Here is a 27,099-nt window from a genome sequence, read left to right as displayed (position 1 = left end):
TGTGTACCTCTGTACAGGGTGGTGTCAGGCCAAACAGCTGGGGAAGTAAGTAGGGGTGCCCAGAAGAGGCTTGCCCTTCTTGCAAAAGGAGGAGCCGATGGTAAAGGAAATTGCCCCAGGGGATTGTAAACAAGCCAGGGTGTGTTGCTCTGGCAACCGAGCAGCAAAGCCTGCAGAAAAAAGGGCAGAGACGGGGGCTCGGGGCCCCTGGAAAAAAAATGGAGCTAGGGCTTGATAGCCTTCCCACAACTTGGGGCTCCTGTAAACGTTCAACACTGCTTGTGACACTGGCTGCACTGCACCTGTGTGAGCTGTGGGGGCCAAACATCCCGCCCTGGGATGAGACCTATGCAGGACTGGAGACTTTGCCCCCTTGCCGAACATCGCACTGGAAGAGGGGCAAAGGCGAACAAAGTCAACATTAGTACACATTGGTTGAAAAGTTGGACACTCCCACTGGCTTGTGGCAGCAGGTGGGATTGGGGGATTTTAAAACAGAATGCGGGCAGAAGCTCACCCTCTACTTTTCCTCTCTGAGGCTGCAAGTGGCACATGGAGGAGTGAACTGGGAACATTCCTCAGCCCCAAGGGTGCAGGCAGCATTGGGCACCTCGGCCACAAGGATGGAACTTTCCCTTCAAGACCGTCTGGAGTGATCTGGCAGTCCTGAGAGAGGAAAAGCTGGAGGGGAAGTGGAGACACTGACCTCATGAGTGCACACCGGAGAAAGGCTGGAGCTGGAGAAACAGAGACCCCTTTGAGTAACAACCTTGAGCTGCAGATAAGGAGTGATCGGGAATTTCTGGGCATGGGTTTGGACATTAAGCTTTGGGGGAACAAGGGAATTTTTGTGCTTTGAGGAAGAGGAAGGCTGGGAATGGCCCCTCAAATTGGGAACCCTATTAATAAAAACGTCTTTGCTTCCCCTAAAGTATTTGTGTTATGCGTGAATGTAGTGGCACGCCACTGGATCCCCCGCTGCCCGGTTACACTTCTTCCTATTATTATTTTTTCACTTCCTGAGCTTCTACTTATGGTAGCAGTGTTCACTTCTAGCCTAAGAAACAGTGAGTACAAATATGTCTAATCTGGTATTTTCACTAGAGATAACTCCTGTTTAAAATTTTAAACATGATGGTCTCAATCATTAAGTATTCATCACAACTGAATACTTTTTGCCATTAAATTGTATGTTACCTAATTAGAAACACCCATAATATTTATTATCAACCTTGTCTTCACACTGTTTTCAATTGCTAAATTTTATTGGCTATGAAGAGAATGTTTCTATGCCTTAAAAATCTGTGATAAAACATATTTACAACACTCTGAGGTCAAAAACACTTCAATAAAATAGTAATAATTTCTTTGACAGGTGATGATACATAAAAAAAACCTCAATAAAAGCTAGTATCATTTCAAAATATATTTTGATTTCAAACATTTTCTTTATAAGTTCAGTATATTCCTATCTATGTTTGGCTAAAAGATGATATCAATGAAAACCAACTGGCATTTTTTTCCTTCATGTCTTTATTGAATATGTCCAAAAATGAAAACTTATTTGTAATAAAAAAAACAGTGAACAGGAAACAACAGCAGTTATAATAATCTTGCCTTTTCAAGCTAGTAACTTTCAGGATAATATGGGAGCAACTTTTACATTTTAATTTAAGCTTACAATCTCTTAAATTCTACCACACTGGAAAAACTGGTAAAAATAAATAAAAATAAGTGATGCATAGATCTAGAAAAATTTCTTAAAAACCAAACTATTGCACAACAAATCAATGTGAGAATGATATATGCAAGTAATATAAAAGTGCATTTAAATGCATTGTCATAACATGTTTCATAATTCATGAATACATTTCACTTACTATTTATAATAATCTCTGTGCTCTGGGATTGGATATTTTACAAACTTATTTTCCATGTGGTACACTATAACATTTACTTGCTACTATAAAATTCAGTGAGAAACAAAAATGTACCACTTTATTTGGGCCCATTTTTCTACTCTTTTCTTGGGCAGACAAAAAATTATGTGATACCATATGATGTCACTCATATATGGAATCTAATGAACAAAATAAACAAAATAGAAATAGACACATAGAGAACAGACTGACAGCTGCCAGAGGTAACAGGGTTCAGGGCTGGGTGAAAAGGTGAAGGAATAATAAGAAAAAAACACTTCATAAACACAGAGAACAGCAAGGAGGGTGGGCGAAGGTGGAAGAGGGTAAAAGGCAGAGATCAATCATATGGTGGTGGAGGGAGGTTTGACTTGGGGTGATGAACACACAGTACAATATACAGATGATGTGTTATAGAACTGTGCACCTGAAACCTAACATAATTTTATTAACCAATGTCACCTCCAATAAATTCAATAAAAATACTTGAAAGGAAACAGAGCCCAGTTCTAGATAAAATAAGAGTTGAAGTTCTTCATATGATTTATAAGATCAGGACAGAAGAACATAAATTATTGAAATGGAAATCTAATTGCACATTATCCCCCCAGATTTATTACAGCTTAATCGAGTTGGTGAACTCTTTTCTGACCAATACAACTGAATAAAGGCAACCAGAGCAAGTTAATAAAAAGTCAGGATAGAAACTATAATGTAAGTAAAATTACAATTCCCATTACATTAAGTTTCTATCTCTTGTCTGAATGGAAAAAAATGAGTAAAATTATTAAGTATAAGAATAAATGAATTTCAAAGAAAATTGTCAGCCACAAATTTCTACATTGATCCTTAAAATTAAGCAGAATCATAAGCTAGAAATTGCCAATAAAAGATCTGTTTGTACCTTTATGATATCAAGACAATCAGAGCTATTAGGTTTCACTCAACAGAAATTACTACTGAATTACTGAATATGGTGCAAGCAAAGAGATTTACTACTAAATACTATGTTACATTGAGTGTGACAATAATTAAATGCTATATTTTAGCTAAAGAGTGTAATTACATTTTTGTGAATGTTTAATTATGAAAGTCAGATATGCAGTAAAGCAATGCATTTTCAGTGGCTTTTGTGATGTAAATGGTGATTCAACATGAAAAACTAAAAAGAAAATATAAGTAGGAAAAATTAGATATTCTCTTACCCTACTAATAACTACACCTAACTATACTTCAAGGGGCTAAAATTCAAAACGTTTACATGTATGCCCTCTACTACTAATTATTTACCAAAATTATTATTTATTAGGTGAGGTGGTCGGTTTTAAAATTCATTAATTTCTTCTACGTTCAGATACACAGACATAAACAAAGATTTTGAAGAAAAGTTTTGCAACTTAATTACATTTTCAAACTTTGTAAAAATGAAGTAAATTAAAACTACTCTTTAGACGTGAAGTTATGGAAAAAAGAAGAAAAGAAGTGAAATTTGAAGATGCAGCTGGAAGTAAAAAGGAATATACTTTCAACTAATACACACAGAGGTAAAATATTCAGTAACAACAAGAATAGATAAATTTGTATTTTCAGCCTTGTGTCTCTGGAAAGAAAATTGCATGATTATATTTTCAGAGAATGAGTGAAAATATTTAAATTATATCATTAATCATACACTAAGTAAAGGGTAACACAGAACTTAGTTTTTTTTCTTTTTAAAAAATATTTATAAAATTAATTGTTGAAGAGCTCTATATCAAAACAACCCAATTTAACTAAAAATATTCTCTTCAATTCCAAGCATCCTAATCTACCATCATAGATACTACCTGAAAATAGGCACCAATAAGAAAACATTTATTCTGATTTTTTACTCAAAGTAATGATTATCTTAAACTTGAAGGACTAAACACTGGAGTTTGAGGGTTTGTAGAATACTTAATGTGTTTTAACAACAGAAGAATATAATACGTAAGTTAATGATTCCACTTGAAATTATTTTCTAACATATGAGTATTTCCTTGAATGGACAGTTTGGGGTATCAGGAATTTATTATATACAGTATATGTACACATATATACACATGCAGCCACACACATTACATAGCCAGAGGAATTCTGCTCCAAAAATTCCTGAAAAAAGTGTCACCATTTTAGGACAAAATAACTAGGGGAAGTGTTCTAGCAGGAAGCAGCAACAGCCATAAAACTCTGGACTTCGCTCTTTTTCATTTGAGATTTTGTTCACAGAACCATTCTTCGAATGCCACATTCACAGCAGAACTTTGCCCATTCTACAGGGTATTTAGTCCCGCACTCATGGCAGAATTTTGGTAAGTGTCCAGATGAATTTCCTTCAATGCCTTTAATGTTTCCACCATTGAGTGAGGATACACAGTCTCCATCTGGCCTGGAGAAGTACAGAAAAAAGTTCACATTAGTTGTTTCAACCCCCCATACACTTGGAAACAGGGCATAACGCTAAGCATGAATAATAGCTTGCTTAATCTCATGTTTAATATTCTTGCAGTTCAGATTAAGGAAAAAAAAGACCTCTTTTAGTAAATAATGAAATGCTAAATGTTTTTTTAGCATTGTATTTGTTCCTAAGTAATATCTTTACATCTATCCTCCAGTTCACTTCTCTTTTCTTTCACTGTGTCTAATCTATAATTTAAATCATCTCTTAAGTCTTTTAGTGTTTTTTCTTACATTGCGTAAGAATGGTTCTTTTCTGTTTGGTTCTTTTGCACAGATGTTCAAATACCTGTGAGAAAATATTGTTTGTTAATGATTCCAAATCCCCCATTTCTTTACATACTTTAAACAAATTAATAAGTCAATGTTTGATGATTTCAACATCTTAGATATTGAGGGGTTTTTTTGTTTGTTTGCTTGTTTTCACTGGTGACAGATTGTTAGTTTCTCTGTATAGTTTGGAATTTGCCTGTGTGTCTTTTAGGTCAGAACCCTGAGCTCATGTTTGCTTATCTGTGAGAACTGGAAAGGGAGCTACTCAACCAAACTAAGTTATTTCCAGTTAAGAATTTCTTAGAATATGCAGATATCATACTTGCAAACCCTAACCTCACGTGAAGGTAAGCCTGCAGTTACGAAAAATCAGTGGAAACTCTTGCTTTCCTCTGAACCACGGCCAAGACACACAGGTTTCTCTGGGGTCCCCTCCTCCTGGCTGGCAGAATTTTTTTTCCTAATATATCCTTTGAGTATCATGAGAAAAGGTTAACAGAGCTTTCTCATTTTAAGTGGACATATTTGACCTTGGGATAACTTCCTGGCTGTTTAATGAAAACCTAATAAGGATGGATGGAATGCCAACTGTTTTCCCAGGCAACAGTGCTTACACGTCGTCCACTGAAACTGGACATAACCATATGCTCAGGAAAACCTGGAAGCCATGGATATGGGATTGTTACAAGAGATATTGTTCCTTTTGGGACATAGAATGTCTAATTAAACTGTCCATATACCCATATATGAGATCTTGTTCACACCTGAGCTGTCACTCGGTCACTGGCTCAGAGAACCTTGCTATCATTCCTTATTTCCTGTAATTTACTCTAATGCCAAGTGAACATATTGTCATGTAAGTAGCTCTAGCTGAGCCTAAGTGCCCTTGGTGGGCATTTTAAAAGTCCTGGCTTAGAAAAGAGGAATGCAGGGTGGGAAGAGAAGCTGAGTCTCTACTGTTACCCGTTGTATAAGTCCTAGAAGTCAACTCCTCCCTCCCATGATGACATTAAAACCCAAGTCTAAGTGGTGAAGATCAGTCAAAACCTCAATGGAGCTGCAGTATCAGGGTTAATTTACCAATCTGACCTCTAGCTTCCTTTATATTTGTGTCCCTTACTTTTGAAAGCTAAGTACCTTGCTCTGATGGTAACTTTCTATACCTTGTCTTAAAAGTTTCTGGAACATTTTGTGGACTAACTCCACCCCCTTTTTCACTGTTAATTCTTATTGTTCCTCTACTATTCTTTCAGTTAAAAATTATTATATCTCACTGTACAGCATGAATTTATGCACCTTGCCTTAAAACTTTCTGGACTAAGTTGAGATGTATATAAAAAATATCTATGACTGGGACAATTTCATTATATGTTTAAAAAGAGTGAATGAGAAAGTTACATAAATATTGTGAGAGTTTAGAAAGGGAAGTATATGAATAATCACAACATGGCAGGGAGTTTAAATGTATGAAAATGGTGAAAATGACAACAACAGTGGTTTAAAGAATCTATTATTCAATGTGTAGTTAAAAACACAGACATAAAAAACATTAATCCAGTGCAGCCGAACAAACTATCCTTGAGCATTTACAACAGTAATTCTAACTACAAAGTTAAAAACAAAGACTTAACAAATTAATCCAGTGGAACCAAACAAACTGTCCTTGAACATTTATAAAAGTATTATAATTCTAACTACAAAGTATAGGACTGTATTACTTATGTCCAAACTACTTCTTTAGTCTACAAATTAAAAGCCAGATTAAATAAGAAACAAAGGAAATAACAGATTTTCTTTCAAAGCCTGATATATATTTTTGTATATGGTCCTTGGAAAACTACATATATTCATTTTTATTATGGCTGTTAAAATATCAGAACTAAACATACCTGACTATGTAGCTCTCACCATATGTTTTTCTTTTGCTTGTAAGAACACCTGAGGCAGGATTTCGTGCCAAACTAGGTGGTGTGGAGTTTCGAGGTTTGATATTAGCTCTAGAGAGAGAAAGAAGTGGCTGTGAAAAAGTATTGAATAGTAACCATTTATTTCTTAAATTGCTACTTGTGTGATTAGAAAAATAATTAGAAGCTGTAAAGAGCTAAGTCAAAAGATTAAAATCCAAACAATTATTTGAAAACTGAAAACAACAGTAAAAACTAAAGATAAACCAAAGCAAAGGTAAACCAATTTACTAACATCTTGATGGTATATAAATTAAAATATGTATATATGCTTTACATGAAATATTTAAGTTAATCATTCTGAAAAGCTTCAAGTTTTTTAAAGTTTAAAATTGATAGTACCCTCAAAATAAAGATGTGGTTTGTTAAATGCCTACAAATCACTGCTAAATAATATAATAAGCATATGAGATATGGTAAAAAAATTAGCTAATCACTTTAAATATTAGCTAACCACTATAAAAAGTAATAATTCAACTTATGAAAGTCTGTTGTGAGAAACATCAACTCAAATAAATGGGTTAATATAATTTCCCTTTAAAAATTTAGTTTCACTGACTGCATGGCCTGGGCTATCACTTTCTGTAGAGGGAAAGTTTTGGCTGGGTAATCACTAATTGCCTTAGTGAGACCCACGAATCAAGGAAAACTGGATGGTTATGTGACAGTTAACTGTGAATGTATAGGTTTTGGAGACACAGATGAATCTGCACTCAAATCCCAGGTACTATGGACCAACTCTGTGACAGTGGTCAACCTCTCTGAGACCAAGTTCCCTCATTTATAAAATGGGACTATCCTCACTTAATAAAGGAAGTTTAAGACATAAACTGCAATTTATATGAACATTCAGCAATTCTACTATGTAGTTATTACTGTGACTACTGCTACTACCACAAGTTCACATTTATATTATCGTGCTTATTATACTTGGTATAGCTACCTTTCTAATTGCCTTCATGTATAAACTTATTTAATTTATGTAGTAGGTAGAATTAATAACTCCACTTTACAAATGTGGCGTGTGAGGTGAAGAGTGGCGAAGTCACTTACCAAGGTGACACAGCCCATATGGTGCTAAACCAGTGGTTAGATGTTCAATAAAGCATCAGTTCCCTCCCCCCTGGCCTTTAGAGATTTACTTGAATCTTTTCATTTCAGAGATAAGCAATGTTATGTAATAAGCAAGCTGAATGCTTTTCATATTTCCTTTAAATTGAATGACTAAAATTCTTTTTTGTCTACTTACACACCAAGGTTGGAGGGAATTTCCTAAAATTTCAAACAGCTACCTTGAAAACAGTGTAGCTAATACAATATCTATTATTTCTTAAATACTACTATATGCCAAATACGATACATATATAACTTCGTTTAATCTTCACAAAAATCTCCAAAAGTATTATTTATTCCCATTTTAAAGTTGAATATGAATAAACACTCATATTCAGAGAGATTAAGTAATCTGCAAAGCTATTACACGGCCAGAGTACTTGAAATTGGATTTGGGTGGGTCACATTACAAATCTTATGTTTAATGTGCAATGTTGGCATTCAGAGAGACTGCTTTGAATAGTGACTCTAAGTTACTGCTAAACTTCGACAAGAATCATCTTTCACATTGGTGCATGTATAGGTTACCCCTGTACCTCAAATGGCCTTCAAACAGTCACTGCCAGTCCATCAATGAGGTGTATTCTACTCTACCCTCTAGGGATGTTGCAGAACTGCTACTATGTCTTTTTAGGAATTCAATCTCTCAAAAATCATGCCAGTGAATGGCAATTCCTCCAGTGAAAATCATTAGAGGAACAGAAAGGACACATTTTTTATTTTTTGGCTCTGGAAGCAAGACTTATTAGAAATCCTATCACTTTCATATAATATGTACATGAGATATACAGATAACACCAACACACCCATGTATACACACACACACAATTTCACGAAATGAATAATTTAAAATTGTTTAAATAATTAGAAATAAAAAGAATTAGGAGGGAGTAAGATTATAAACAATAACCGCCATTATTAAATGTCGATCACATATTTTTAGTGATATCTTCTACAAGGCAGAAACTGAATGTTAAGAGCATTCTCAGAGATTGTGAGGATCTGTCTTGATCAGTACCTGACGCCTGATGTCCCAGTCTCCCACGGTCAAGTCTGCCTGCTATATGTAGTTCAGGCAGTTATAAAAGAAGGTTTAATTTTGGAGCTGAACTCAATCTAACTTACTATACTGCTGGTTGGTGTTTCTTTGAGATCTGCTTCAGTGCCTACAGACAGCAGTAGTAATACAAATAAAAATGGTTCAGGGCACATTCTTCCTTCCAGGACTTATCATTAACTACTTAACAATAACTCATGGCTGCTGGCTACTAACAAGTTTGAGACTTCTCCCATCTTTATTTTATTGTATATCTAGTTAAATATATTATTACTTTTCACACACAGTAAGAGAATGTTGCATAGTAGACCTTGGTTTAAAAGGTACCTAACTGAACTCTATCAAATAATATATTTCTCAACTTTAATAAGTAATTTAATTAGGCCCTAATTTCATCATTTTAAAACGAGAGGGCTAGGCTTGTATTGGAGCCCAAATGAGCAAATTTGAAGACTTATGTAGACGAGTTCCAAAGGGACTTTCATATCTTTTCCCTGCTTAAGGTAGAATTTAAAACCATCTAACAAAAAGACTGAGGATCCCTACATTAAATGTTTTCTAAGATCATTTTTTCTGCCTCTTTTTAACAATTCATCGTCTGCTTAACTAAAAGATAATCTAGCAATATTATATAGTACTCCTGTATATGGCATAATACTTCCCATACTCTTCAAAAACATTACTCTTAATATATGGCATAATACTTCCCATACTCTTCAAAAACATTACTCTTAAAAGAGCTTCTTAAAATGAATAATTATTGAAGGTGACTGCTATGCCAACCCTCTAAAAATTAAAATTTAATGGAATAAAATGTATGCTATAAAGCAGCTTTAGGACAATGGAAATGTTCAGCAAAAGTCAAGCTGTTGTAAGTCCTAGAAGATTATTTAGCACTTCTTGGCTTAAAAAATGATTAAAATGAGATTTTTTAAGTATAGGAATGTACAAGTATACAGTATTACAGTATATAAAGCTTTTAAGGAAATATCTGAAAAAGATTAACCAAACTGAGTTACAAATACTTACTTGTAAATGGGTAATAACTCATATCTTTTGATGGCACTGTCTGATTTTGTATCACTGTCATAGAACCTTTGCACATATCTTCCAGTTCGAAGTGGAGGGCCTAACTTGTCCATCTTACTATTAAAATATATAAAGGTGTACCCATAAGGAGATTGCTACATTTGTTTCTTTTTATCAATTTTTTTAAAGACATTATTCCGGTTCATCAGAAATCCACTCCCCAAGCTCTTAATTATCTCACTTCCAGAGTCAGGACTAATGTCAAAAGGAATCTCCAGAAAGTTCATACAATGGCCATTATTAAGTATAACAATTGTGACTAGGCAGGCCATCTTGCCAATTTGGATGACTAGACAAAGAAATGCCATATTTTCGCATAGCAGTGCAATAAAATTAACGAAGACACTTCAGACAACCATTGTTTCCAGTAAAATTTGTGAAGCTGGAAGCAAACTGAAAGTTGTTATTCTAGAAGACAGATGAGATGTTTGTTGCCAAATAATCTCACATTTTCCCCTCCCTAAGTTCATAGAACCTTTCTCTTTTTTTTCTTTATATTTTTATTTTTCATTTTTCCTGCATCTTAAAATTCCAAGTATAAAATAGGAAATCAAATAAGTATTTATATCTTTACCCAATTTAACCTTCTAACAAGGAATGACTATTTTAGATGTTTATGAAGGGAAAAGTAAAAATAATCCTATGTGAAAAAACATGGATAGCAATGTGAAAAATCACAAGTAAAATGTGGGATGGCCATGCCGAAAGTATCAAGTATATCTATTTAGAGGATAATAGAAGAATTGATGGTCTTCAGGTATTTCATTTTTTTGTATCAACCAAATAAATGAATCATATATATTATCACCAACCAATATGCATTCAAAGTAGGGAACAGGGAAAATTAAATTATGAAATTAGGAGAACTACCTTAAATGCCTATTGAATAACACCTCACTGCTTGCTATCTTTTAAAGTGTACTCTTTTAGAGGGATGACTGTTTGCTCATTCATGCTTCCATGCATTTGCTGACCTTACAGATCCTGAGCACCTACTATGTGTCAGGCACTGTGCTACATTCTGGGGATATTGTGATAAGTGAGAGACTTGATGCTTGTTCTTATGGAGTTTACTGTTCAAAAAGAATCTGTTCATTTATCTAGATTCTAAGGAGAAACATTTCATCCATTTTTATGTTCTTTTAGTATTCTGTACTATCCTGTATACATAACAGGCATTTTGTTGTAATTAACAGGTTCGTATTAACAATTTGCAGGTGGTGATGTTTATATTACTTAAGACATTTTAAAGTTTTTAAAAATGCCTTAATTAAATACATATTAAACATAATCTCTAAAATATTTGAGATTAAATTTGATGGTTTATTTTATTTGTGGAAGATTACTAAAAAAGTTACCTATTTGGAATTTAAACTAACAAATAAGAATTTTCTTTGAATTAACAACTATTAAAACATTGTTCCAACTCTAGCTTAACAACATTAATTTGGATTTGGAATAAGGAATAAAAGATTTTATTTTCTTTCTCAGAAAAAAAGTTATAAAACTTAAAATTTAGAAAATCTTAAACTACATTTTTAAGACAGATCCCTCTAATATAAGAACTACTCAGATCTTACATATGATATAACAAAGTTCAACTTTGGAAAGAGGACTGTAAAATCTAATAAAAATCTGAAGGTAATCATCTAATGAAAATATTTCACATACTCCATATGTGAGAGGATTGCCAGTATTTTCAGATTTTGAAAACCTAACTGAAAGGCCTGTCCAATGATGCCTTATCATCATGCCACATACCTGTGTTATAAATTAAACTCAGCTGACCTATTTATCTACCTATATATGTATATAAGTGTATATAAATAAACATACACACAATTCAAATGGTATTTAGGCTAACTCTAAGTAAATGTTAATCTTAAACTAAAAATCACTTAAACTTATGTTCTGCTAAAATCTGCTACTCTGTTCCTATCAAGGTATAACCATATAAAAATTAATTTATAAAGTTAAACAATATAAATAAAAATTTACATATATAAACATTTATACATATAAATATACTATATGTAACATATAAAATATATACATATAAAATCTTAATTACACATGTTTTTAAATAATAAAAGCCAATGTTGGGGTAATTAAATAAAAATTTTAAAAGACTCATTTATAAAACAACTTTCAAATATTTAAATCCTTCCCTAAGCTACCCAGATCTAAGATGTAACAGGCTTTTCTCATGTGTCATCATCATATTTATTTTGGTATACATAGACAGGTCCTTGCTCATGTCTTCTTTTCTATAAAAAATTAAAATTAAAAAAAACCCAAACCATTACTTCTGTGCCTTTACCTCCAGTAGCACTAAGGATAATTTAAAGCAGCAACAAGATGAAGGGAAATGTGAAAAGAAATGGAAAGTTTTGCACAAGCGGTTATATCATCAAAGGGAACTTAAAGGCATCAATCCAGCTGATCATTCTCGGGTTGAAGTTTCTTCTCTGTCTTCCTTGCTCTTGTAAACTATCAGTTAAGGGAATGAGTAACATGAGTATAGAAACCAGCCCCAGCTGGTGTGGCTCAGTGGACTGAGTGCTGGCCTGTGAACCAAAGGATCGCAGGTTTGATTCCCAGTCAGGGCACATGCCTGGGTTGTGGACCAGGTTTCTAGTTGAGGGGCGTGTAAGAGGCAACCACACAGTGATGTTTCTCTCCCTCTCTCTCTCCCTTCCTCTCTCTCTAAAAATAAATAAATAAAATTTAAAAAAGAAACAAACAAAAAAAACAATTAAAAAAACCCAGGAAGTCTGTTTCTACCACATGTTTTGCCTTAATCTCAAGGGCTTAGATGTTTCAAATTATGAAAAAAATGCACTTTTGTTGATTTTCATACAGAATTCACACATCATCTACTTCTGGGGTTACTTTGAAAATTAGTAAATGTTGGAAAATACAATGATAATTCCATTTTATTATGTATTTTTAATTATTCACAAAGTTCGAGGAATATAAATTCAATCTGATAGTACCCAATTATGGAACTAATAAAATCAATGTTTTTATAGAGTCCTTCAATGCCATTGTTTAAAGGCTCCGATTCAGTAATGGCAATTATTATACACCCAAGGTCTGAGAGAAATTAAGGCAGGAATCAACAAATCCATCATCAGTAAGAGTAATCTTGCTGCTGCTAAGGAAAACAAAGGAGGGTGCTTTGATGCCAACCAAGCACTTGTACATCGCAGGCATTTTGGTGCAGACTGAGCAATCCGATCCCATAAGACAACACAGAATTTCACTCTCATATAATATGCCCTTTAATTGATACCTAGATTTGGGCATAGTCAACATGAAAGTACATTTTCAATCCCTCACTATTGTTTGAATTTAATCATTGAATAGTGTTGGATTAATAAATTATAAAATACTTTGGCTCCACAGGATACTAATCTGTAGCAAAAGTTCCTAGAGAGCCCAAATGACAAAAAAAATACCAGTTCCATCTTTGGGTATAAATGAAAAATCCTTAAAAACCCTACCTTCAAATTATAAATATCTAGTGCCTACTACAATAACTTAGTTATTCTAAAATAAGGAGTGGCAAGCTTTTCCCGTAAAGGGCTACCCAGCAAGCAGTTTAGGCTTTGAGGACTGTACTCTCTCTGTCGTGAACACTTAACTGCCATCAGAGCTTGAAGAAAGCCACAGGCAATGCAAAGCATTGGGCACGGCCATGTTCCAATAAAAACAGGTGCTAGGATTTGGCTCTCAAGCCATAACTGAAGAAGATTATCTCCAAAATACCAAAATTTCATATATGAGACAATGCCAGTATTGTAAGATTTTGAAAATCTAAATAAAAAGCAAATTTCAATGACCATTTTAAAAAACTTTACCATATATTAAAAGGTTATGATAAACATCATTACATCGCCTTGTTCCCCAACAAAAATACATTATTTTTGTCAAGCTAACACATTTCTACAGATGATAAACTGTTCTATTTTGACCACGACTTATAAATTTAAAATGATTATCTGTAGCTACATATAACTGCCATGGTATGAATAGTGTATCTAGAAAAAAATGATATTTTGGCAAGCTTTCAAAATATTCATAGCTGAATGAGCAGTTTTAGAAATATTTGACAATGATATCAACAATGTATTTCTAATCTGAAATAAACTTTAACCTATAGGAGGTCCAGGTTTACTGTTGACATTATGAAAATGAATTCTCTTAAGAAATAAGCCACCCAGTCTTATAAAACTATAGCAAGCACAGTAGATTGTGATATAATTAAAATATGACTTCTGAATTAATATTGGAAAAAATTTAATAATGCCACATGGTATTCTGTCTGTATGATTATAGACCTCCATTGTTATAATATCTGAGGCATTAAAAGTTCTGAAGTGTGTCCTCCTATTTTTGATCCCAAATTTATCTTATACAGATAATTTGGTATATAATTCCATGACAAACTTATCTTTCCAAATCCAATAATCTCAATCATTGTTGTCCACATGAGAAGCCAAACTCTGCAATTCTAGGTTGTTTTGGGCATTTCTAGATCAATAAAAAAGAACAGTTCATAAAAATTTAAATATAAAATGTACTTAAAAACCAGTTATTTATACTACTGTTAATATAAAGTATGAAGAACCAAATTCAATTTTTATATTAAGAAATGTTCCTTACATGCATTCTGTTGCTTCAAACTCCTGTTTTTCACAGTAACCGAACAGAAGTAAAGCTTTGAAATTTGATTTTTTAGCTATTGAAAATTATCAGCTGAAACATCCACTTAAGCTGGTAATTAACCATTAAGAAAACACAGTTCTCAAGGCATGTGACAGAATTCAAATGTGGCAATATTTATTTAAAAGCTCTGTGGTTCATAATGCTTCTAAATCCCCTAGGGTTAAAGATAGCCATCTTTTAGAATGAGGGAACAATTTCCACTGGGTGTACGCTTCACTTAAAAAAATTGTTAAAATTGGTTGACCCACATGTTGTTTAGAAGTTAATTAGCAAACATGAGAATTTTTCAAAGTACAAGGATAAATTTTTCTGTGCTATGTTTCCAATATATGCTAAATATTACAGAATCATTGGTATGCATGATTAAAGCTGAACACAATACAGATTGTGTACATACAGGTTTTAAACAATTCCAAATTACTGAAATTATTTCATTTTACTAATCACAATTTACTAATCAATTTCTTGAACATTTCAGCTAACCAGATGTCTTAATTCCTTTACTCTATCCTGAATCACCTGTGTCAATTGAAGTAATAGTTGCCATACAAACTTCATGTAATTATTCCATCACTACAACGATCATGATTCTGTGATGTGCCAACAGATTGACAAGTAAGAAATTTAATTTATTAATTCATTACTTTTTCTCATTTATTCATCAAAAATTTATTGAGTGCCTATATGCTGTGTATTATACAACGCTTTGCAGTTATATCTATCTGTAAGCAAGGCAGATACTCCGAGCTTTATGATCACAGAGGTTATACTCTAGCAAGGGAAAAAGTCAGATCATTACCTCAATAATTCTAAAAAACTAATGAAGTCTGACACTAAATAGCCATGAATGGTTCTGTTTAATATAGTGATGTTCTAGTTAATACCGTAATATATTAGCCAGAAGCAAACACCACTGATCTCTTCCCTGTATCTAAAACACTCCTTTACCATGTAAGGATCATATGTAAATACACAATCGGGGTTTGAGTAGTTATGTCTGACAGTTTAATATGATGTAAGAGAACCAGAAATTTTAACTCTTCATCATATTATAAGTAGTACATAACATAAAATTATGTACTCATCATCTTTGCTTGTAGAAAAAACATATTTTCTCCAAGGGATCATGTAAATGTTGATCAGATTTTGTTATGTCAGCTGTCAAGGTCCAAGCAGAGTCACAGATGTTGTTAGAGTTAGGCACAAAGTCAAAGTCATAAAGCTCTTTAGTGGCAAAGTAGGGCCTGAAGTCTAGTTTTCTAACTCAAAGTCAGGGCCCCTTTCAATTATACCAGCCAGCTTCACATGCCCTACTTAAAGAATACTGGGTGTCAGTACAACTCAGTAGAGCCAACTGACAAAATTACTAGCATGATAGGAGAGATACTGAAAAATACTAGCTTTTAATTCATAATCAATTGTAAATCAAACTATAAATAACAATTCAAACAAATACTAACTAACATGGAAGGCAATTCTTTGTGATACAGTTAGAGAGGCTTTGTAAATTAAAACACAAATGGCTATGTCTATACTTTAGTTATTAAAGTCAAATCAGTAGAGCTGTGGTCCTTGTGGCTCAGTTGGTTGGGCGTCATTCAGCACACCAAAAGGTCTTGAGTTTGATTCCTTGTCAGGGCACATGCCCGGGTTTGGTTCTTGGTAGGGGTGCATTTGAAAGGCAACCGACTGATGTTTCTCTCTCACGTCAATGTTTGTCTACCTCTCTCTCTCCCTTTCTTCCCCTCTCTCTCTCAAATCAATCAGCATGTCCTCGGGTAAGGATAAAAAATAAAACTAAATAAATAAAAATAAATAAATTAAATAAATTAATTAAATAAATAAGGTCAAGTCAAATCAGTAGAGAAGAAAAAAAATCAAATCAGTTTTTACCACTGGAAGATGAGAACCTTTTACTTTTCAATCACCAGTTTGACTGATAACCTCTCTCTTTATAAAGGACAGCCTGTCTACTCTTTTTGGAAGCACAACAAAAAGAAAAAAAAAAACATTTAAACTAATTAGATGTCATTAGTTGATCATTTTTCTTTTTCCATAAAAAAATTAAATTCCTTTTAGTTCTTGTACTTTCAACACAGTCAAAATGAGAAAATGGCAATTACTCTCATTTGATATATACTTTCATATATATTTCCTATATAAAATTAAGTGATAACTTTGAAAGTAATGTGTGCTATATTTCCTATATCGACTTTATCAGTATTTCTGAAGACATAGACATAGCCTTCATTCCAGTGGTGATATAGTAACTCTTAATTTTCTTACATTGAAATGGAAGAAAAAGTGAGTTTCTATTGGAATATGAGGCCTTCTATTAAAATCTCCAGTGTTATCAATAATTTTCCCATAGAAACATAATTGTTGAAAGCTAATTATTCTACCTTATTGAACGTTATGTATATAAAACTGTAGAAAAATAAAAAGTATTTAGAAAGTACTAAATGAAAGGAAAAGAACCACCCACTATTACTATTTTAGCATATTAGGTGTTTTTGTCTACACCTATTTTTCTCGTTTCTATCACAGCTAACATGGGGTTTGTATTCTACATTCCATTTGTGTTATCACAGAAGTAGTTTATTAAAATTTATATATATTTTTATGGTTGTATAATATACCACTATAGATTTTCAATATTTGCTCTTCAAACAAAGCTAGACATATTTAGATAATTTTATACATTATAATAAAGGCATATGAAAAGAGAACAATGTTTAGAGCTAAAGAGACCCTAATTTGTATTCTACTTCCAACTCTAAGCAGCTGTGTGGCTTTGAGCAAATCATTTTGCTTCTCTGACCCTCTCATCATATGGTAGTCAGGTGGTTTTGATAAAAATATATGTAAATGTCTAGCACAGTGCCTGATACATAATGCTTAATAATTATTACAAAAATCTTTTGTATTTAAAATGATTTCCTTAGATTCCCAGAGTAAAATTATTCAATCAAAAATATAAATGTTTTAAGACTCTTGATAAATGCCACCAGGTATTTTTTCAATACAGTTATGCTAATTTAGATCCCCAAAGGCAGTGGGTGTGGATCTGACCAGCAATATTAAAGGACAAATGAACTTAGAAAGAAAATTAAGGATAATTAAAAGGCCAATTATCTAAACAAAATAAAGTCTTAGTATTATTTATGCATATATATACATACATATATATATACACGTATGTGTGTGTGTGTGCGCGCATCACTAATAAATTAAATTCAATGTAAACTTACCCTACATGAGGGGCTGCTATGCCTTTGTGTGAGGGAGATAAGGTCTGAAGTTTGTTTCCCAAAGAACTGCTAACTGAAGACACTTTACCTGAAGGTACACCTTATAATAAAAAGGTATTAGTTTTAATGACACTATGAAATAAAAATCACATAAAATAGCATCTGACAAGGAAAACAATATATCTGAACAAGTTATCAACTAAGAAGAATTCCACATATAATATCCTTCATTTCTTACTTCTATATTTCTTATAATACACATACAAATAAAGGTACACGTCAGCAGTCAATATCTTCTTCAAACCATTAAACATTTGTCTGTTTAAGGACACTTGTCAAGTTCAGAGTGGTACAGGTAGAAATGAGGGAAAAAGTAGTCGTAAAGAATCAAGAAAAGAACTTGGTTGACTATACTGAACAAATGTTTCATCAACAACATCAAGGATATGCACTGAAGCTAAAAAAAAAAAAAAGGACTATAAAATATCTAAAGAGGAAGCTATTGAAAGTTACTTTATTTTTACTCAGAAATAATTATTTAAACTCCCTATATCTTGCTAATTATAAATCTATTTTAGTAATCCAAAATAGAACACTATCTTCATTTCCTTTTCTACCACTACTGTTAATAACAAAAATAAAACAAGTTATTTCATAGATCTCATTACCTACAACAGTCTTGCTAGTTCCACTTGGTTGTGGTAATCGTGAAGATCCTGATGATATGGTCCCAGGAGAATTTGACTTTTTAAGAGCAGGCGGCTTATACTAAAATAATGAAAATAAAATATGTTATCAGCACCATTTTTGAATATCTATTTTTAACTAGTATTTCAAAGCTAGTTATTTTTCATTCCCTTCAATGAGCAATCTTTGTATTAGCTACTGTTATTCAAAATGAGAAAGTATAGATTAAAAAGGGTCATTTCAGCCTGGCGAGGTGGCTCAGTTAGCTGGAGCATCATCACATACACCAAAAGGTTCTGGATTCGATTGCTGATTGGGGTGCATACATAGGTTGCAGGTTTGATCCCTGGTCAGGAGGCGTATGTGAGGCAACTGATTGTTCCTTCTCTGTCCCTTCTTTCTCTCTCTCAAAAAAAAAAAAATCTATAAACATATCCTCAGGTGAGGATTAATCTTTCAAAAAAAAAAGTGTCACCTCAGAGAGGTTCCCCAAAATATGTTTCTTCTCAAAACTGGTGTACTAAAAGTTTGGCTCAGATGTTCCACTGCTAAAATGAACACAGAGCAGCTTTTCCCGGTTCAGAGAGGGGGGAAAGGTTTAGTGGAAAATATTTCCTCAATGTTAGATTTTAAATGCCAAGCAAGTACTAACAGAAAAACTTAGAGACACATAATGATGCTCACTAGGTAGTGCATCTTAAAGGTGAAGATTTTGCATGTTCCTGGTGTGGTTTTTTATTTCATATGTATAATCCTGTCAAATTTCCTGGTAAAAATTTCTAAGATTACATATCAATAAGGACAAGTTTTACAATAGCTGCCTTTTGGATATCACCAATGTGAAGAGACAGAGCCAAGTCTGGCTTCACCGTCCTCACCGGACCATGTCAGACGAATGAGATATGGGTCGAGGAAAGGCAGAGTACATCAGCTTATCTTATTTTTATTTTTGCTCCATTCTCTAGAAGGATATCACTATTAATTTTATTTTACCATCTCATATGAGCCAAATTTTGCTCATATACTAAATAAAAAATACCTTATCACCTGCTCTGATAGAAAGAAATGCACTTGCTCAGGGTTATACTCCAACTTAACAACTGAACAGAATTTAAGACTCATGCCACCTTAGTTCCAGGCCAGTGCTTCAACTATAAGGTGACTGCTGTGCTTGCGTACACACTTGGGATTTAGCCCAATGCATTTAGACTGCTTAGCACTTTGTGAAAATGGTTTTAAACCTGATTTTCAAAAATCAAATCATATTTCACAGCCAATAATCAGTAGCAGCACTACTACTAAAACGCTGCTGGCTAAACACAAATTTTAAAGTCAAACATTATAACTCTTTGAAATTAAGTATGTATCCTTTTAAAAAAATAAATCTTGATACAAGGGTCTCACACACACACTTGAATACCATGCATCTGTGGAACTATTTGCATCTTTGCCCCAAACTGAAATTTCTTAAGCACATAGCAAATAGAAAAGCTTCAATAATTATCTGTTAGATGAACAAATGACTAGAAGACGTTGGAGATAAGCCATATCAAAGTTTCTTTAAAAACCTAACAGATGTTTCTGGTTTATAAGGACATCTGTTAATATGTCTCTCTCATTAAAATACCAATGAAGACATAAGGAAAGATTTTAAAATAAACAACAATATGGAAAACAAGACCTAACAAAGACTTGTCAACATATCAGAGACATGTCTACTAAAAATAGGGTCCATAAAACTGAATTAAGAAACAGAACTGGCAATGCTCATATTTTGCTAATTACTAAAAAAGAGCAAAATGATTGGCATGAATGAAGGGTGGCATATTATATATTGATTGAGAGGTCAAATCTTTAGGCGGAGCATAGGTAGGAAGAGCTCTCATAACAGTATATATCAGGGACTATAGATTTTTATGTACATATTAGAATTTATTATTAATAAGTTAATGGCTTACAAATAGAAAAAAGCAGAATATTCCTTTCAAAAGGTCCTTCATTTTTCCACTTTCTATATTAGACCTCCTATCATTTTACTCAATTTTATTGTCAGGTTTTCTGAGGTACCTAGAACCTAGCCCAACCTTACCTATCTCCTATAATATTTCCTATTACTTTCAACAAGAACTAGTCAGGTTAGTTTCCTTTCTGAATCCTTGTACTATGAATGCCTCTTGTTTAAAACATATTCACCTGCCTCTCAGTAAGTCATTGTTCCCCTGACCTGGATACTCTGACTTCTCCTTACTCAGTTGTATTTTATCTATTCTAAAACATCTAGCTGAGATTCTAGCAGAATTATAAAGGCTTTCAGGATGACTTTAGCTACCAACAATTTCGTTTAAGTTCATTCAGAATAACAAAATACTTTTATTTTAGTACAATTATAGTCAATGTACATTTCTTTCATTTCTGTATTAGATGCTAATTATTTCATGTGTTTTTATGAAGATCACAAATCTAATATTTCCTTAGCAAAATATTTATATTGGCCAAGACTTTTTATTGAAATTAGAAAAGCTCAAAGAACATGGAGGCCATTCATTTCTTATAAATTGGCAGAAATTGCTATTTGAACCGACTGTTCAGCTAAGCACTAAAAACGCTCAGAACTGATAATACTGAGTGCTGGTGAAAGTACAGTTGCCAAATATGACACGGATGCATTTAAGCATCTTTAGAAAAGTATTGTATTTAGTTTACTAATAGACCCAGTACTTGCTATAGTGTCTGATTCAAAGAGTACCCAATAAAAACTTCTTGAACGGACAGAGATGAGAAATTATGGGGTTAGACTCAAATGAACATATATGACTGGACATGGAATCAACTACCTGGATTTTACATTTATCAATCATTTGTCAACAAATTGTTGGAATATACACATTTTATTGTATATTCTCTGCTCTACTTATTCTTGAAACAAAATAATACAAAAAATCAGATTACTGTTATTAACTATTTGTATAAAAGATATATGTTGTTCGACCTCTGGTGTGGAAATTATTCGAAAAGAGTCACTGTTCTTTGTGCACAACGATGATGATACTGACATGCTCTGTTTCCAATAATATTAACAAAAACTCAATTAAAATATTCTCTCAAGGAGGTCCCAAATTTAATGGAGTCCTTTAAGGCAGTATCTCATTAGTAAGTAATAAAGAGAAATTGATTTATTTACTGTATGCTAGATTTACAGTACTGAAAAATTGTTTACAAATGAAAGCTTTGTAAAAAATGATATTTGCTGGAAGTATGACATTATCGGTGTTTTTGTATAACAATATGCTTTAAGAAAAACAACAGTATTATAGAAATCAATTTCATATAACAAAAATCCTTATATGGTTAATGGTGTGCTAAGTGCTTTCACAGACATTAATTCACTTGTGTCTCACAATACTCATGTAGATTACCACTTCACAGATGAAGAAATAAAGACTAAAAGTAGCATTTTGGATTTGACCTTACATCCATTCCCTCAGGTGCATTACTTGTATAGAGCATGGAAATATTTAGTACTTACATAATTTTCAAAAGAGGATTTTCCTGTCATTTTCTTATCCCTCTGTCACCTCTGGTTTCCTGTGCATCTGCTTCACCTATTTTTAATTATTTTCTTACTTTTCCCTAATACCTCTTTAAAATCTGTATATTTTCAAGTCTCTACTAACTGAAGTCCATTTCAAACTATTTTTAATTATGTTTTCAATTAGCTATTCAAATTTCTTACTAAATCCTTGAACAGTAATGTCTAAATTTTAACAGTTGAGAAAACTACTTAAATGTTCTATAAAACATAACCACAAAACAGTAAACTTGAAAAAGTCATTTTCTCATTTGTTTGTAGAAATGATTAAGTACTGCATTTCACCTGGGTCCGAGACGTAGCTTTTCCTTTGGCATCAGATGAAAATTTGCCTTTATTACTAATACGTGCTGCTTGTTCTTTACAGAAATTTATATGTCTGTCAGCTGCATTTTCATTAAACCTCCTCTGGCAATATGGACACTGAATATAATCTAAAACAAAAAAAGAAACAACTTAATAACATAATACTTGAAATGAGACGTAAAGAATTATGAGTTTATACAAAGACAAGCATAAATACATATATAAAGACATTTGATACACAAAATCCCTTATTTCCTTATAACTACACAACCTGACTTATCCAAATTTAGTAAAAGATATTTAAGCATGAAGTCTGCTAGTATACGATAAATTCCAATGTTCTTCCAGCTTAGAATCATATTTGAGGGAAAAAATCGCTGATAAAAAATATGAGTAAGTAGATGAAAAATGTTATTTCTTTTTCATTTCTATAATGCAATATTTTTATCATATATACATATTTGTATATGGTAGAATAGTTAAACAGTAATAACATATTATTTTCAAAATATATTATAAATTTTAGATCTGTTAAAATCTTTTATTTCTATTAGAAGAAAACTGTCATAAAATCATTTAATTGACTTTATACAGTTTTATTTTCTTTTAGAGATCCCAACAAATGCAAGCAGTGAAAATAATATACCTCATTAACATAATTAATTCAAAATTAACAGTAAACCCTTCCTTGACAGTCTAAAATGCAAGGTACACTATAAATAAAATTTCTTTTAAAATTAAATCTCTAAATTATTCCAAAATGAACCAAATTTTGTAGCACTGTAAAAGATCTCAACTGAGACACTAAGAAGACATGATATTAAAATTTAACAGTGTCCAAAAAATCTCAATTTATTTCAACTTTGAGAGGGAGTTTACTGTTCAGAATTTACATGCATCTGAAGCTCAAAAATTTGTACCACTATTTAGAGAGTAAGTCTAAAACTTCTAAAAACAAATAAGTTTTTTTGTCAAGACTAAGAGATTTCAAAATTTCTAAAGCCCAAATCAATACACAAATACCACCAAAACAGAGAGAAAATTCAACTTCATGGGGAAAATTAGGAAGAATTAGAAGAGATCCAAACATAGTTAGGTCATCCCAGAAACACTCCTAGCCTTAAAGTTAATTACTCTAGAACAGAGGTTGGCAAGCTAGGGCCCCTGGGCCAAATCCAGACTGCCTGCTGCCTGTTTTGTTAAATAAAATATTAGAACACAACCATGCCCATTTATTTACATATTGTCTGTGGCTGCTTTCCTGTAACAGGTGCAACAGAGCTGAGTAGTTGCAAAAGAGAGACCTTGAGGCCTGTAAAGCCTATAATTTGTTGAGTTCTTCTCTACAACTAAACATGAAAATTGATCATATCTAGATTTTCTAAAGAAATTTCTCTTTACTAAGAAATAAATCCCAATCTAAAATACTAACATGATTTCCATGCAGTTAACTTGTTACATTAAAATAACTACCTCTTCAGGCTACTCTAATAACCAATGTTAAAATGTCAACTGTGCTATTTTAAATCTTTTACTATCTTAATATTTCAAAAGGGGTTGCCAACATCCTGCCTTGCTTTTGTTAACCATAACAAATGACTTTTACCCACTCAATGAAGAAAACATAAGACATGAGCTTAGGGCATACTTTAGGTATATCAGTTTATACGGTAATTTCCTCACATGAGCTGTACATTTCTGAAGCAATATTATGAATTGTTTTCCTTCCCAGATGAGAAGATTCCAAAGAACTAGGCAACATTATCTACATCTAACTGAATGACTAAGTTTCAATTTACAGTGAGCATCATTAAAATCTTTCCTAGAATACTAACATTTAATAGTAATTATAATAGTTTTAAAAATATTATAACATTTTATGTTTAAACAAAAGTATTGAGATAAAAAGATAATGCATTTCTATGTTCAACACTGATGCTTATTATCACCATTATTTTGTAACAAAAAATTTAAAGATCATGCTTCATCATGCTCCATTATAATGAATTAAGTTTAATAGCACCTTAAAATTTATAAAAATTCTATCACTATTTTCTCCCCACATGAACATTACTGTCCACAACAGTTCATATACCCGGATCATAAGAAGGTGGAGGAGGAGGAGGAAGCTTGCCCCCTTCCTTAAGGGCCTGATCAAGGCCTTTCGCTGCTCTTATGGTGGCAATGAATTCCTCATGTTTTCTTCTCCAATTAGATGGTTTCTTTGGAGGTTCCGGCTTAAAAAAAAAAAAAGAAAAACCTTTTGAAACATTTTTTTTTAAACAATAAATTAAGGTAAAACTTGAAGAAATGCCATATTACTTTAAAAAATTCTTGTACCAGGAGTCCTTAAATGGTTTCCTTCTCAAATTTACAATTACAAAAAAGAATTTTATGCAACTATCTTATATGTAATTTTTAAAATACAATTGTAATTTTGATAAGACACTGCTAAATTGACTTCTGTAGGTGTGACATGCATTAAAATTACAACTAAAAGTGTATTTCCCTGTTTTCCATAGTTTCTCCAATTGAGGTATTTGGGTTAACTATTAGAGGTGAAAATTAGTTCTCTCTATGGTTTTAACTGGCTTTTCTCTTATAATGAATAACATTGAGCATCTGTTCATATCATTAAGAATCATTTGAATTGACTTTTCTGTGGAACTGTTTATATATGCCTGGTCAACTTATGTTAGGTTATTGGTCTTTTTTTTTCCTTAAACCATTTCCAGTAACTCTTTAGAGACTAGCCCCTACCTTCCCGAACAATTATGTCTGTCTTTTGGCATTGTCTAAGGGTCTTCTGATATAAAGATTTATTTTTTTAATGTAGTTTAATTTACAAATCTTTTCTTTGTGGTCACTGGGTTTGTAGTCACAGTTAGTAAGGCCCAATCTCACAGTGAAGTAAAATGAAAATCTTCCATGTTTCCACGCAGAACTTTCATGGTTTCATGTAAAAAATGTTTAAATCTCTTATTCATTTGGAATTTATCCTGATGGATGGTGTGGCATATGGATTTCACTTCATTTTTTGTTCACTAACACGGCTATGCAGCTGTCTCCCCATCGTTGATTGACTTTTCTCCCCGATGAACTGGGGTAATACCTTTACCATATTCTCTTTTGTATTTGGGCTTATTTCTGAACTTTTTCTTTTCTTTTTTTATTTTGTTTGGTTATTATAAAGATAATAATAAAAGTCTTATATTTTTATTATTATAAGATTTATTCCTAAATATTATATATTTGGTGTTACTCGTTTATAAAGGGTCTTTACTTCATTTCTTCACTGACTTCTTTTATTATTGGCAGTAATTTATCAGATTCCTCTGGGGTTTCATCTCTGGCAGTTTTACCTCCTCTTTTCCAATCCTTAGACACCTTATCTCTTGTTATTATCTAACTATCAGCTGGCACTTACTATAGTGGTTAGAGCTTAATTTTGCTCCCGACTTTAATGGAACTACTTCTAAGTATCTTTCCACTAAACACGATGCTGGTTTTTGTGCTACAAGAGACTTATTTTATTATATTATTGAAGTATCCAAGTATTCCTATTATGTCTTTATTTTTTAAATCAGGAATATAGGTTGGGTCAACACAGTCAAAAGATAGTTCTTCAAAAACAATAATGAGGCAAGACTAATCAAGAGAGAGAGAAAAATACAAATTACCAAGAACAGAAAATAGTACATGATCCAGTTCTCACCAACACAAGAAAGAAGACATTATAAACATACGTTAATAAATTGATAATTAAGAAAGGAACAATATCCTTAGCACACTCTATAAATCAGATAAGAAATAGAAAATCACAATAATCTTATATTCTTATATATGTATTTAAAATGAATCTGTTATTTAAAATACCCACAAAAGAAAATTCTTGGCCCAGATGCCTTTCCTGTTGAGTTCTTACAGTCATTTTTTAAAAATAGCATCATCTTTAAAAAAAGAGAAAATGAACAACATTCTCACTAGTCTTATGAGAGTAACAAAACTGATAAAAACAAAAATTATAGACTCACTTCTTATTAATATAGATGCAAAAATCTAAACAAGTATAAGCACATTTCCATGTTTGAGATGACTGACACTTTGAAGTTTTGTACTTTATAGTCATAAATGTCTGATCACATTCATCTACTCCACAATGAGTATTAGTCATCTACTGGCCAGTCTTGCTGCCTGCCCTCTTCTTCCTTTTTCTTACAGTATCTGTATCAATGCTGAGGTAATGGTTTTTCATTACTTGTCACTGAATGAGTTAGGTTTTCCTGGTACAGCTATTTACAAGAGGTTTTAGGGAGAAGGAGAGGCCCAGGGTAGCCTTCCAAGCAACACACACCAATGGCTCTCTTCTCTGTTGCATCAGATACAGATGCAAATAAGGCTGTTCTGTGTGCGTAGACACACCCCTTTTACTTCTCTAAAACAATATGGGTCAAGAGGGTTACTACTGCCGGCCACACTTACTTCGAACAAGACATAGCCCTGTAGAGTGGGCCCCAAACCCTGAGAAAGGTTATTTTCCTTTTGGTGCTTTCTGAGAGCCTTTGCCTCAGGCTGGGCCATTTAACTTTCTTTGCCTCTTTTCTTCACTTCCTCCTTCCTGGCTTTATTCCATTTCAGCCAGGAT

At 32.8% G+C, this 27,099-nt stretch overlaps 1 protein-coding gene across 2 annotated transcripts in view; it reads right to left on the bottom strand.

Annotated features, from left to right (window-relative positions):
• Window positions 1-1,528: 1,528 nt before the first annotated feature.
• Window positions 1,529-27,099, bottom strand: part of ZC2HC1A (zinc finger C2HC-type containing 1A) — a 44,846-nt gene continuing 19,275 nt past the window's right edge. The window contains exons 4-10 of one of the 2 annotated variants that reach the window (XM_045186153.2): window positions 24,550-24,691; window positions 22,434-22,582; window positions 18,541-18,640; window positions 17,873-17,972; window positions 9,831-9,947; window positions 6,557-6,664; window positions 1,529-4,326 (exon numbers count right to left, since the gene is read on the bottom strand). In XM_045186153.2, coding sequence (XP_045042088.1) covers window positions 4,161-4,326; window positions 6,557-6,664; window positions 9,831-9,947; window positions 17,873-17,972; window positions 18,541-18,640; window positions 22,434-22,582; window positions 24,550-24,691 — 882 coding nt within the window. In that variant the 3' untranslated portion in view covers window positions 1,529-4,160. The remainder of the gene's footprint in view (window positions 4,327-6,556; window positions 6,665-9,830; window positions 9,948-17,872; window positions 17,973-18,540; window positions 18,641-22,433; window positions 22,583-24,549; window positions 24,692-27,099) is intronic. The other variant, XM_024578296.3, reaches the window with a different exon arrangement.

This window comes from Desmodus rotundus, chromosome 8 (genome assembly GCF_022682495.2).
Source record: "Desmodus rotundus isolate HL8 chromosome 8, HLdesRot8A.1, whole genome shotgun sequence".
NCBI classification, from domain to species: Eukaryota; Metazoa; Chordata; class Mammalia; order Chiroptera; family Phyllostomidae; genus Desmodus; species Desmodus rotundus.
This window is presented reverse-complemented; position numbering and strand designations above follow the sequence as displayed.